This window comes from Gorilla gorilla, chromosome 21 (genome assembly GCF_029281585.2).
Source record: "Gorilla gorilla gorilla isolate KB3781 chromosome 21, NHGRI_mGorGor1-v2.1_pri, whole genome shotgun sequence".
NCBI classification, from domain to species: domain Eukaryota; kingdom Metazoa; phylum Chordata; class Mammalia; order Primates; family Hominidae; genus Gorilla; species Gorilla gorilla.
The window spans coordinates 13,842,743-13,857,907 of NC_073245.2; the positions used below are offsets into that span (position 1 = coordinate 13,842,743).

A 15,165-nucleotide genomic window follows, 5' to 3' on the forward strand; every position below is an offset into this window, starting at 1 on the left:
AAAATGAGCTGGGAAGTGTTCCCCAACACTCTTGTCTTTTTTTTTTTTTTTTTTTTGATATAGATCTCACTCTGTTGCCAAGGCTGGAGTATAGTGGTGCAATCATGGCTCACTGCAGCCACGGCCTCCTCGGGCTCAGGTGATTCTCCCACTTCAGGCTCCTGAATAGCTGGGATGACAGGTGTGCACTGCCATGCCTGGTTAATCTTTGTATTTTTTGTAGAGATGGGGTTTCACCATGTTACCCAGGCTGGTCTTGAACTCTTGGGCTCAGGCGGTCTGCCCACCTTTGACCTCCCAAAGTGCTGGGAATACAGGTGTGAGCCACTGTGCCCAGCCTATCTTGTCATTTTTTTTTAAGTCAAAGAATGAATCCTATGATAATGTCAGCCCTGTTGGAAGCTAGGCTAAGAACAGACATTTACTGATTGGTCAGTTTATAGATATTTGAGTTTGTCTGTTTTACATATTGAAAGTCAGAAAGGTCCCTTAATGGGATCTGCAGAAGGCAGAAGAAAGCTGGGTCAAGTCACTCCAAAGTAATTTTTTACAACTTGGAGAACAGCAGAAGCTTCACATCTGTGGGGGCAGTAGAGGCATCATGATGTAATGGCTCCAGATGCAAACATTCTCTTTCTACACACAGAAGCTAGATGACTTGCCCATTCTATTCAACTTCCTTTTTTTTCTCTAACCTTCTTTTTTTTTTTTTTTTGAGACAGGTCTTGTTATGTTGCCAGGCTGGACTCCTGGGTGCAAGTGATCCTCCTGCTTCAGCCTACTGCATAGCTAGGACTACAGGCACAAACCACTGTGCCTGGCTAGTCAACTTTCTTAAACCTCAATATATGCAAATGCAAAATAGGGAATAATACTTACCTTGTGTAAATTTGTCAAAGTGTTAGTTCCCTTGCTCCTAAGATAATTATATGAAGAAGCAGACATCTTGATAATTTTGTTACCTTGTGTACATGATTCCATGTATATCACACTATTATACCCATAAATAAAGCAAGTCCTAGGTAAAAATGACTTTAACTACAGCATGTATGTTGGAAACAGGCACAATTTTCTAGTACTCACAGAGTGTACAATCTCTAAAATGCCCAAGTAGGAAGGATTTAATAACTTCCAAGTGGTTGACGTAGTCTATAAATTTACCTCAGATACAGACTAAGGAGTGTAGAGTCATGTGAGAGGAAGACAGTGTCACACAATGAAAATGATCTATAGCTCAGGTGATTCAGCCAAAATGGTTCTTTTCCTTTTTTCTTTCATTCATTCATTCATTCATTGAGACGAAGTCTTGCTCTGTCACCAGGCTGGAGTGCAGTGGCGTGATCTTGGCTCACTGCAACCTCTGCCTCCCAGGTTCAAGCGATTCTCCTGCCTCAGCCTCCTGAGTAGCTGGGACTACAGGCACCCACCACCATGCCCAGCTACTTCTGTGTATTTTTAGTAGAGACGGGGTTTCCCCATGTTGGCCAGGATGGTCTCGATCTCTTGACCTTGTGATCCGCCTGCCTCAGCCTCCCAAAGTGCTGGGATTACAGGCATGAGCTACCACACCCAGCCTTTTTTCATCTATCATCTATCTATCTATCTATCTATCTATCTATCTATCTATCTATCTATCTATCTTAGAGACAGACTCTTATCTGTCTATCTATCTGTCTATCTTACAGACAGGCTCTCACACTGTTGCCCAGGCTGGAGTGCAGTGGCATGATCATGGCTCACTGAAACCTTGACCTCCTGAGCTCAAGCAATCCTCCTGACTCAGCCTCCTGAGTAGCTGGGACTACAGGCATGCACCACCACACCCGGCTAATTTTTAAAATTTTTTTATAGAGAAGAGATCTCACTATGTTGCAAAGTCTGGTCTTGAACTCCTGGGCTCAAACGATCCTCCTGTCTGAGCCTCCTAAAGTGCTGGGATTACAGCTGTGAGCCACTGCACACGTCTAGTTTTCTTTTTAGATAATCATTCTGTGATAGTGGTGGTGGGCATTCATTATTATACCTTTCCCTGAATACTTATAAAGATATCACATCATCTGCAAAGGCAGCAATTCTGGTTCAGAGATGTCATTTAAGGCTGGAATCCTTGAGAGCTAGTATAGCAACTTAAAGATGGTTTTGCCACTCAGGATAAATTTGGCTTTCTTGTTCCAAACCGAAGTACAGCAGGCAGCTTCTATGGCCCTTCTGTGCTCATGGGCTTGCCCCAGTACTGACTGTACTTGTCTCACTGACTAATGACTTTCTCTCCTGTGGGATCTGTGCTCCTGGAGGGAAGGGAGGGACTATACTCTGACCACTCAATCTCGAGGGTCCAGCACACTGTTGGCTCCCTATAAATGCTTTGGCTTTTTAAAAGATGTTTTAACAATTTGAATCTGTGACCAGCTTCAGCTGAACTCCAGATATTTGTATACTGATTCAAAAATAAATTTAGGAGTCAGGCATGGTGGTTCACACCTATAATCCCAGCACTTTGGAAGGCTGAGGTGGGCATATCGCCTGAGGTCAGGAGTTCGAGACCAGCCTGGCCAACATGGTGAAACCCTGTCTCCACTAAAGATATAAAAAATGAGCCAAGCATGGTGGTGTATGCCTGTAATCCCAGCTACTTGGGAGGCTGAGGCAGGAGAATCGATTCAACCCAGCAGGCGGAGGTTGCAATGAGCTGAGATTGTGCCACTGCACTCCAGCCTGGGTGACAGAGTAAGACTCGTGTCTCAAAAAAATAAAAATAATAAATAAATAAATGTAGGAATGTGATTTATAAGGAGAGTGATCAATAATCTTAGAAAGACCAAGTGGAGTTGAATCTCCTATATAAGAAAGGGACAAAGCAGAACTCACATAGCCAGAGCCACTTTCTCACTGCAGCAAAAGGAAAGGGATGAGCCTATGAGGAGGTGAGGAGAAAGAAGAACAAGGAAGCCATGTCCTTAATTCCACTCCACACAAGGGGCACTCCGATAGAGTTACCTTTGTGTAGTCTTTTTCTACAGAAAGCAGGGCAGAGCAGGGCCACAGGGTGTTGCCACACGAATCATCTCCAATAATGAGATGACACATATGTGAGAATTATACAGCAAAGGTCTTTTGTTTAAGATCTTTATAACAATGCTCAAATGAGCAATCATGAATGCTCTTGAAATAAATGCTAAAACAGATATTATTAGCAAAGAAATAGAGGATGTAAGACAAAGTGAATGAAAATTTTATTTTATATACATTTTTGAGACAGAGTCTGGCTAGAGTGCAGTGGCACAATCTTGGCTCATTATACCCTCGACTTCCCAAGCTCAAACGATCCTGCCATCTCATGAGTAGCTGAGACTATAGGTGCACACCACCACACCTGGCTAATTTTTGTATTTTTATTTTTTGTAGAGATGGGGTTTCGCCATGTTGCCCAGGCTGGTCTTGAACTCCTGGGCTCACGCAATACTTCCACCTTGGTCTCCCAAAGTGTTAAGATTATAGATGTGAGCCACCATGTGCGGCTGAATGAAAATTTTAGAACTCAAACAACAGAATAATCACAATAAAAAAACTTAATGGACGGGCTCAACAGCAGAATGGAGGGGATAGAGGAAAGAATCAGTGAACTAGAAGACAGAACACTGGAAATTACTCAGTCTGAACAACAGAGAAAAAATTGCTGAAAAAAAAACTCTCAAGGACTTGTGGAACAACAACAAAGGGTCTAACATTTGTGTCGCTGGAGCTCCAGGAGAGAGAAAGAGTGAAATGCATAGAAACATTTATAGAAATAATGGCTAAAAACTTCCCATGCTTGGCAAAAAACCTACATATTTATGAAGCTGAGTAAACTGCAAACAGGATAAATCCAAATAAATCCATGCCTAGACATATCATAAATTGCTGAAAACTAAAGAAAAAGAAAAAAATCTTAAAAGCAGCCAGAGAAAGTGATACATTACTGGTAAGGGATGAATGATTCAAGTGACCTGATTTCTCATCAGAAATCATGGAGGGCCAGAAGGAAGAGGCATAAAAACTGTCAACCTGGAGTTCCATATACAAGAATATTCTTCAGGAATGAAGGTGAAATAAAAACATTCTCAGATGAAGGCAAACTAACAGAATTCATAGCCAGAAGACCTGCTTTAAGAAAATTACTAAAGGAAAGTTCATTATGAAGATAAAAGGGAAATGACATAAGAAGGAAACTTGGAACACTGGGAATGCATAGCAACAGAAATGGTAAAAATCTGGATTAATATAAGGCTATTCCTCTGTTAAGGTTTTCTTACTTTTTTGAGACCAGGCCTCACTCTGTCATCTACGCTTGAGTGCAGTGGCGCAATCAAGGCTTGGCTCACTGTAGCCTCGACCTCCCAGGCTTGGGTGATCTTTCCACTTAAGGCTCCTGAGTAGCTGGGACTACAGGTATGTGCTACCTGTAAGTTTTTGTATTTTTTGTAGAAATGGGGTTTTGCCATGTTGCCCAGGCTGGTCTCGATCTTCTGGACTCCAGGCAGATGCCTGCCTTTTGAGTTTTTAAAAACATGTCTGATGGGGAAAAGACATATAACGATGGGATTTTTCAATGTATATAGATGTAATATGATAGATATTGCACAAAGAGGGGAAGGAAAAGGGATCCATATTGTGGCAAGGTCTCTACAATCCAACTAGAGTGTTAAAAAACTAATTCTAAATATTTATTTGGTAATCCCTAGAGCAACCACTAAAAAACTACACAAAGACATAAAGTAAAAATCACAACAGATAAATTAAAATGAAATACTAAAAAATGTTCTAATAACCCAAAAGAAGGCAAGAAAAGGAAAACAGAGAATGAAAGAGAGAGAGAAAAGCAGAAGACAAAAAAAAAAAGGTAAACCTAATTCTAAATGTATCAGCAATTGCACTGAATGTAAATGATCTATACATACCAATTAAAAGACATATTGGCAGAGTGGATAAAGAAACATGACCCAACTATGCTCTCTATAAGAAAACTCACTTCAAATATAATTCAATGGGTAGATTGAAAATAAAAAGATGAAGCTGGGCATGGTGGCTCATGCCTGTAATCCCAGCACCTAAGAGGCCGAGGGGGGCAGATCACCTGAGGTGAGGAGTTCAAGACCAGCCTGGCCAACATGGTGAAACCCCATCTCTACTAAAAATACAAAAATTAGCTGGGCGTGGTGGTGGGCATCTGTAATCCCAGCTACTTGGGAGGCTGAGGCAGGAGAATTGCTTGAACCCAGGAGGCGGAGGTTGCAGTGAGCCAAGATCGTACCACTGCACTCCAGCCTGGGCAGCAGAGCTAGACTCTGTCTCAAAAAAGAAAAAAAAAAAAAGAAAGAAAGAAAAGAAAAAGGTGGAAATACACATACCATGCAAACAATCAAAAGGAAGCTGGAATGGCTATATTAATATCAGAAAAATATTTCCTTTTTTTTTTTTTTTTTGAGGTAGGGTCTTGCTCTGTCACCCAGGCTGGAGTACAGTGGCACAACCTTGGCTCACTGCAGCCTAAACCTCCTGGGCTCAAGCAATCCTCCCACCTCAGCCTCCTAAGTAGCTGGGACTATACATGTGTGCCACCAGGCCCAGTTAATTTTCTTTTTTTTTTTTTTGCAGAGATGAGGTCTCACTATGTTGCCCAGGCTGATCTTGGACACCTGGGCTCAAGCAATCCTCCCACTTCAGCCTCCCAAAAAGTTGTGATTACAAGTGTGAACCACCGTGTCCGGCCTGGACAAATATATATATTTTTTGAGACGAAGTCTTACTCTGTCACCCAGGCTGGAGTGCAGTGGCGTGATCTCAGCTCACTGCAAGCTCCGCCTCCCAGGTTCATGCCATTCTCCTGCCTCAGCCTCCTGAGTAGCTAGGACTACATGCCCGGCTAATTTTTTTGTATTTTTAGTAGAGACGGGGTTTCACCATGTTAGCCAGGATGGTCTCAATCTCCTGACCCTGTGATCCGCCTGCCTCGGCCTCCCAAAGTGCTGGGATTACAGGCGTGAGCCACCACGCCTGGCCTGGACAAATATTTCAAAGCAAAGGAATTTACCTGGGATGAAGACAGATTTTTTTTTTTTTTTTGAGATAGTATTTCATTCTTGTTGCCCATGCTGGCGTGCAATGGCACGATCTCTGCTCACTGCAACCTCTGCCTCCAGGTTCAAACGATTCTCCTACCTTAGCCTTCTGAGTAGCTGGGATTACAGGTGTCCATCACTGCGCCTGGCTCATTTTTGTATTTTTGGTAGAGATGGGGTTTCACCATGTTGGCCAGGCTGGTCTTGAACTCCTGACCACAGGTGATCCTCCTGCCTTGGCCTCCCAAAGTGCTGGGATTATAGGTGTGAGCCACCCTGCCCGGCGAGAGACCTTGACAAAAGGGTCAGTTCACCAAGAAGATATTCAATGTGTATACAACTAACAACAGAGCTTCAAATAAATAAATAGACATAATGTATTCACAGGTCAGAAGACTCACCATGGTAAAGGTCAATTCTCTCCAAACACATTTATAGAGTTAATGCAATATAAATCAAAATCCCAGCAGGATTTTTTTTTTTTTTTTTTTGTGGATACAGATGAGCTGATGCTACAATTTACATGGAAGGGTCAAGGAACCAGACTAGCTAAAACAATTTTGGAAAAGAATGAAGTTGGAAGAATCACACTACCTGATTTTAAGATTTACTATAAAGCTATTAATAATCAAGACAGTGTGGTACTGATGAAGAAACAGGCACACAAATCAAGAGAATATAATGGAGAATCCAGAAATACAGTCACAAAAAATATGGCTATTTGATTTTTGAAAAAGGTGCAAAAGAATTTCAATGAAGAAAGCAACTCACCATAACCAAAGCTGGGGATACTATGATGAAAAAAATCCAAGACTAGATACAAATGACCAGCGAAACAGGAATTGGCGGGTGTAGTTGGATACTAACTGTGATACACACTGATGCAACACACAATGTATTTATTCAGGACAAAGTTTCTAACCTAACAGGTCACACCAATAAGGAAGACTTCTGTTCTGGATTAATCTGGTAAAAATTTAATCTTTTCATTTACGGTCATCAAAAAGACTCCAAATGGGAAACAGACCACTTTTATTATTTCATGTTAATTTTGGCCATGTGTCAAAATTAACTTCTAGGAAAAGTAAAAAATCAAACAGTGGCCGGCTGCCGTGGCTCACGCTTGTAATCCCAGCACTTTGGGAGGCCGAGGTGGGTGGATTACATGAGGTCAGGAGTTCAAGACCAGCCTGGACAACATGGTGAAACCCCGTCTCTATTAAAAATACAAAAATTAGCTGGGTGTGGTGGCGCATGCCTATAATCCCAGCTACTCGACAGGCTGAAGCAGGAGAATCGCTTGAGCCCAGGAGGCGGAGTTTGTAGTGAGCGGAGATTGCACCATTGCACTCCAGCCTGGATGACAGAGTAAGACCCCGTCTCAAAAAAAAAAAAAATCAAACAGTAATTAATGCTTCAGTTTAATCCAAGGCTAGGTCTAAAATGCTATTAAACAGAAACATATCAATTCTTTGATGAAAAATATGCAGAAAGAGCAAAGGACCAATAGATGATTTCAAAATATTTAACAATAATATGATTATTTTTATTATTATTCAAAAAACCTAACAAATTAACTTTCTTTGAAGAGACTGGCAATTTAGCTTCACCACAGCTAGGCTATATACGACACGGCTATTACAACACACAGCTTTTCAAGTCCTTGCTTTAAACACCAATTAGAAAACCCAGAAAGGGAGAAGGAAAGGGTGATAAAAAATAAAAATTCTGAAAATTTGTAGTCAGAGGCAATACAAGAAGTAGAATTAAAAAGAATTCTTATAGGCTATGTATCTTAATGTATACAGCAGGATATACACACCCAAGTTTGTACTTAAGTTACAAAGCACCTATGTCCCAACCATGCAACCGAAGAGCTAAACAATCCCAAGGATTCATATCGCTACCTATGTGTTCTTCCCCTGTTCCGTATGTCTTACCTTCTTAAATCCCTACCCCCATGAGATAATTGCTCTCTTTTTTGTACCGTTGGTAAGAAAGAAATATTGGGAATATTTTCAATGGGGAAATTAGTACATACTCACCTTGAGTAGAAAAACTAACGTATCTGTTTCCTATTCATACAGCATGGACAGCAAGCAGCATCCCTACTGCTATGAAATTTTATAATGGTGTCATCACTATTAAAAGTATGAGTTATATTACTCTTGTAAAGCCTTCACACAATTGATTTTTATGTGACCTCACCCTGAAATATTCTATTACCCCAATCAAAAGAAGCCTATTTTTTTCAACTACTGAAAATAAAAGTGTTTAAACATACCACAGCATACCACTGCTACTAGAAAATGGCTCAAGAAGATTCACTTATCATCAACTTACCTCATGTAAATTCAATTCTTTTACTTTCTCTTTTAATATAACCTGTAAGACAAAAAAGTATGTTCTTATGCCCACTTAAATCTGTAATTTTAAATATTTCTCATTATATCCTCAAATATTTTTCTTTTGTATATATGGCTCATTTCCCTCATATTCAATATTGAAGGGAATTTCTTTTACAGTTTGAGACAGATCATTTTAGCAACATTTTTTTAACTTGAGCAATGATGCAATATTCTCCTAAAAAAGGAATTTTGGCCGAGCATAGTGGCTCACACCTGTAATCCCAGCACTTCGGGATGCCAAGGCGGGTGGGTCGCCTGAGGTCAGGAGTTTGAGACCAGCCTGGTCAACATAGTGAAACCCTGTCTCTACTAAAAATACAAAAATTAGCTGAATGTGGTGGCGCCTGCCTATAATCCCAGCTACTCGGCAGGCTGAGGCAGGAGATTCGCTTGAACCCAGGAGGCGGAAGTTGCAGTGAGCCGAGATCGCGCCATTGCACTCCAGCCTGGGCAACAAGAGCGAAACTCCGTCTCAAAAAAAAAAAAAAAAAAAGTAAGTCAATCTTAATTTTCAAAGTTTTGACTCCGTGGTGACCAGACAGTAGTTAAAATAAATGCCAAGTGATAAGAAGGAAGTTTACTATTTAAGAAAAAACTCTGAGACTAAATATAGCTTATTAGAGTTATATTTCATCTTAAAGTGAAGAAAATAGGCAAGTAAAATTTGAGGGAAAATCTCTAAATTTTGGTGTCTTACATTCCTGAACTAAAAATGGATTTGAGGGTAAATCCTGTTTTCAGAAATCACACCAGAAGCTACTATAAGGCCTCACAGGGATATACTAAATTTCCTATCCAGTATATTTTAAAGATCAAATTTACTGTATGTCTTGTGACTTGTCTAGTTTTATCAGTCAATTTCACTTAAATGACTGCAAAGGCCAATTTTACTTTCTAGTTAGCCTACATACAAATATCTTGTAAGCTGTCAAGATTATAATAGGTGGCCAGGCACGGTAGCTCATGCCTGTAATCCCAGCACTTTGGGAGGCCGAGGTGGGCGGATTGCTTGATCCCAGGAGTTTAAGACCAGCCTAGGCAACATGGCAAAACCCTGTCTCTACAAAAAATACAAAAATTAGCCAGGTGTGGTGGTGCACGCCTGTAATCCCTGCTACTTGGGAGGCTCACCTGAACCCAGGAGGCAGAGGTTGCAGTGAGCTGAGATTGCACCACTGCACTCCAGCCTGCGTGACAGAAGTGAGACCCTGTCTCAAAACAAAACAAAACAAAACAGATTATGATAGGAGCCTGGGCAACATGGGGAGACCCCATCTCTACAAAAAGTACAAAAATTAGCCGGGGGTGGTGGTGTGCGCCTGTAGCCCCAGCTATGCATGCCACCACACTCAGCTAAGGTGGGAGGATCACCTGAGCCCAGGGAGGTCAAGGCTGCAGTGAGCTGTGATCATGCCACTGCACTCCAGTCTGGGTGACAGAGACCCAGTGACAGAGACAAAATCAGTGAAGGACTAGGTATTGACAGCTATGATCCAAGTTTGCAGACTTCTAGTGGATAATATGAGCTAACATTTAAAGTACAAAAGGGAGTAGATGAGATCACTGTAACACAGCTGGTCGCTCACCTCCGAGGAACTGCTATGTCTTCTAATAAAGAAGGAAGGAAAAATTTCACTTAATGGTATCTCAGAACTCCATTAAGTTGACAGTAACTTTAAGAATTACAAGCTATAGCATTTCTCTTTAGCAATCTGTTGGCTCAAGTTTCCTGTTAAATTATATCATCTGAACTTTCTACAGCTTCAAGTAACGCTTACAAAAGAAGAGAAAAGCTGGGCACAGTGGCTCACGCCTGTAATCCCAGCACTTTGGGAGGCCGAGGCGAGCGGATCACCTGAGGTCCAGAGTTCGAGACCAGCCTGACCAACAAGGAGAAACCCCGTCTCTACTAAAAATACAAAATTAGCCGGGCGTGGTGGCGCACGCCTGTAATCCCAGCTACTTGGGAGGCTGAGGCAGGAGAATAGCTTGAACCTGGAAGGCAGAGGTTGCTGTGAGCCGAGATCACGCCATTGCACTCCAGCCTGGGCAACAAGAGCGAAACTCCGTCTCAAAAAAAAAAAAAAAAAAAAAAAAGAAGAGAAGAATACTTAAGAAAATGAAGTTGATATATTATACTGCAAATTGGCAGTGAGATGCTAAAATGAACACAAGTAAATTCAGTCCCAGTTTAAAGTATGAGTGGAAATCAGAGTTCTCAGTTTTTTGGGGGAAAAAAAAAAATCAAAGCCAATCTGAATTAAATTTCTCACCTGTTTGTAGGCATAAAATTCTTTGTGTGCTTGATGTCTTAGCCTAAAAGACAGAAATTAGTAATGCAATATTGAGATTTCCAACACAGTAACTTGAAGAAAAATAAAAAGTTGCTGATTTTGGTATTAATTTATAACATTTATGGCTCAAACAATATAAATTAGAATCTTTACCCTGAAATACACCCAAATGATGTATCTCTTAACATGCTATGTGAAAGTGCCCAGGGAACCATGAAATGTTACCCAAACGTAAGATGACTCAATTCTTTTTATACCGACAGTCTACTTATTTCAATAATATTTATATTTTTTCTTAATTAGAAAACATTTAAGTATAACATACATCCAATGAAGTACAAAAACCTTAAGTATACAGCTCAAAATCTTAAAAAATGTACATACCAGGATAACTATTGCTCATATCAAGATATAGTACATTTCCAGCACACCTGAGCGCTCTAAAATGATCCTTCCTAATCAATATCCGTGCCCCAGAGGTAGCACTATCCTGATTTCTAACACTGTAGATTAATTATGCCTGTTTTTGAACTTCATGTAAATGGATCGTTTGGTATATACTCCTTTGTGTTTGGTTTCTTTCAGTCTACAATGCCTTGTGAGATTCTTCCATATTGTTGTAGTAATTGTCTTTCTGACTGACATACAGTATTCCATTGTATGAATATAATACCATTTATTTATCCATTTTACTGCTGATGAATATTTAATTACTTCCTGTTTGAGGCTATTATTAATAAAGCTGATACACAAATTCTACATGTCTTTTAGTGGACATATATACTCATTTCTGTTAAGTATATACCCGGGAGTAGAACTGCTGGTTCAAAGTACTCACACCGAGGCTGGGCACTGTGGCTCACGCCTGTAATCCTAGCACTTTGGGAGGCCGCGGCAGGCGGATGGCCTGAGGTCAAGAGTTTGAGACCAGCCTGGTCAACAGGGAGAAACCCCGAATCTACTAAAAATACAAAAATTAGCCAGGCATAGTGGCACATGCCTGTAATCCCAGCTACTTGGGAGGCTGAGGCAGGAGAATCGCTTGAACCCAGGAGGCAGAGGTTGCAGTGAGCCGAGATCATGCCACTGCACTCCAGCCTGGGTGACATAGTGAGACTTTGTCTTGAAAAAAATCAAAGTACTCACCCCGGCCGGACACAGTGGCTCATGCCTGTAATCCCAGCACTTTGGGAGGCTGAGGCAGGAGGATCGCTTGAGCCCAGGAGTTCGAGACCAGCCTGGGCAACACAGCGAAACCTCATCTGTACAAAAAATAGAATTAGCTGGGCATGGTGGCGTGTGGCCTGTGGTCCCAGCTACTCGGGAGGCTGAGGTGGGAGGACTGCTTGAGCCTGGGAGGTGAAGGCTGCAGTGAGCTGGGATTGTGCCACTGTACTCCAGCCTGGGTGACGGAGTGAGATCCTGTCATAAAAAAAAAAAAAAAGTACTCATAACAATTTTACTTCTATGGGTAGTTCATGAGAGTTCTAGGTGTTCACATCTTTGTAGGTTAAGTTTGAAAAATTTTTAAATTTAAATGAAGTCTAATTTATCAACTTTCCCCAATTAGGTTAGTTCTTTTTGTGTCCCATTAAAGAAATCTTTGCCTATCCCAAGACTATGAAGATATTCTCCTGAGTATGTTGTGAAAACAATTTGTTGTTTTACCTAACAAATGTAGGTCTATGACCCATCTGAAATCGGTCTTTATGTATGCTGTGAGGTAGGGGTCCAGATGCTTTTTATCCTCATACAGACTTTCATTTGCCTCACCATCATTTATTGAAAAGATTCTCCCCTTTCCCCACTGCACGGCAGTGGCACATCTGTTGTAAATCAGGTGTATTGAATATGTTGGTCTATTTCTAGAGCTGCTATTATTCTGCTCCATTGGTCTATTTGCCTATCCTTGTATAGTGACTGGGATGAATGTGTCCGCCTCAGCTCCCAATTCATGTCAAACTGGAACCTCAGAATATAACCTTATTTGAAAATAGGGTCTTTTCAGATTATTAGTTAGTTAAGATGAGGTTATATTGGATTAAGGTGAGCCCTAAATTCAATTTGACTGCTATCCTTATAAGAAGAGGAGAGGATATGCAGAGACAGACGGAAAAGAAGGCCATGTGAACACAGAGACAGAGACTGAAGTGAGGCAGCTACAAGCCAAGGAATGCCAAGGCTTTCTGGTACTCACTGGAAGCTAGGAAGAGGCAAGAAAGACTCTCTCCTAGAGCCTTCAGAGGAAGCATGGCTCTGCCAGCACTTTAAATTTGAACTTTTCTAGCCTTCACAATTGTAAGAAATTACATTGCTCTTGTTTTAAGTTACCCAATTTGTGGCACTTTGTTACAGCAACACTAAGCAACCAATGTACCTTGTGTCAATATCATGCTATTTTAAAAACTTTTATTTTGAAATAATTTTAGACAGAAAAGTTGCGAAAAATAGAATTCACATATACCTTTCTACCAGCTTTCACATTTATATAACCATAGTTGTATATACTATGTCCACATTTTATACAACCATAGTACAATTATCAAAACCATTAAATTAACATTGATATATTAGTATTGATATAACATTGATATATTATTAACTAAACTACAGACCTTGTTTGAATTTTACCAGTTCTTTCTCTCATATCCTTTTCCTGTTCTATTATCCAATCCAGGATCCCATCTTGCATCTAGTTATGTCTCCTTAGCCACTTTTAATTTTTTGTTTGTTTTTTGGAGACAGAGTCTCGCTCTGTAGCCCAGGCTGGAGTGCAGTGGCATGATCTCGGCTCACTGCAAGCTCCGCCTCCCGGGTTCACTCCATTCTCCTGCCTTGGCCTCCCAAGTAGCTGGGACTACAGGCACCCACCAACATGCCCGGCTAATTTTTTTTGTATTTTTAGTAGAGATAGGATTTCACCGTGTTAGCCAGGATGGTCTCAATCTCCTGACCTCGTTATCTGCCTGCCTCGGCCTCCCAAAGTGCTGGGATTATAGGTGTGAGCCACCGCACCAGGCCAGCCACCTCTAATTTGTTGAGAGTTCCTTAGTATTTCCTTGTCTTTCAAGATTTTGACATATTAAGTATGATCATTTTTTCTTGGTGGAATTTGAAGATTTCAATTTAAGATTGGTTAAGATAGTGTCCACTGGGTTTCTCCACTGTAGTTTATCTTGAGGGAGACATGCTGAAATTATACATATACTCTATTATTTTCTCAAGCTTTTGCCCACTGATTTTAGCATCCACCTTGCTTGCAATAATTACTGTAGTGTTTGCCTAAACTCTAATGGTGGTTTTGTAGTTCTCTAATTCCTTGCACATTTATTAACTGGACATCTTCTATAAGGAAGAGATGTGCTTCCTCATTTATTTGTGCAATTATTTATTTCTATCAGTCTAGACTCATGGACATTGGTCTTAATCTATGGGAAGAGATGTGCTTCTTCATTTATTTGTGCAATTATTTATTTCTATCAGTCTAGACTCATGGACATTGGTCTTAATCTATGGGAAGAGATGTGCTTCCTCATTTATTTGTGCAATTATTTATTTCTATCAGTCTAGACTCATGGACATTGGTCTTAATCTATGGGAAGAGATGTGCTTCTTCATTTATTTGTGCAATTATTTATTTCTATCAGTCTAGACTCATGAACATTGGTCTTAATCTATGGGAAGAGATGTGCTTCTTCATTTATTTGTGCAATTATTTATTTCTATCAGTCTAGACTCATGGACATTGGTCTTAATCTATGGGAAGAGATGTGCTTCCTCATTTATTTGTGCAATTATTTATTTCTATCAGTCTAGACTCATGGACATTGGTCTTAATCTATGGGAAGAGATGTGCTTCTTCATTTATTTGTGCAATTATTTATTTCTATCAGTCTAGACTCATGGACATTGGTCTTAATCTATGGGAAGAGATGTGCTTCATTTATTTGTGCAATTATTTATTTCTATCAGTCTAGACTCATGGACATTGGTCTTAATCTATGGGAAGAGATGTGCTTCCTCATTTATTTGTGCAATTATTTATTTCTATCAGTCTAGACTCATGGACATTGGTCTTAATCTATGGGAAGAGATGTGCTTCCTCATTTATTTGTGCAATTATTTATTTCTATCAGTCTAGACTCATGGACATTGGTCTTAATCTATGGGAAGAGATGTGCTTCTTCATTTATTTGTGCAATTATTTATTTCTATCAGTCTAGACTCATGGACATTGGTCTTAATCTATGGGAAGAGATGTGCTTCATTTATTTGTGCAATTATTTATTTCTATCAGTCTAGACTCATGGATATTGGTCTTAATCTATGGGAAGAGATGTGCTTCCTCATTTATTTGTGCAATTA

At 40.3% G+C, this 15,165-nt stretch overlaps 1 protein-coding gene across 6 annotated transcripts in view; it reads right to left on the minus strand.

Annotated features, from left to right (window-relative positions):
- Positions 1-15,165, minus strand: part of RNF24 (ring finger protein 24) — a 94,048-nt gene that overhangs the window by 11,350 nt on the left and 67,533 nt on the right. For all 6 annotated transcript variants that reach the window (XM_055372504.2, XM_031004756.3, XM_055372509.2 and 3 more), the window contains 2 exons: positions 10,780-10,822; positions 8,442-8,483 (listed from right to left, as the gene is read on the minus strand). In XM_055372504.2, coding sequence (XP_055228479.1) covers positions 8,442-8,483; positions 10,780-10,822 — 85 coding nt within the window. The remainder of the gene's footprint in view (positions 1-8,441; positions 8,484-10,779; positions 10,823-15,165) is intronic.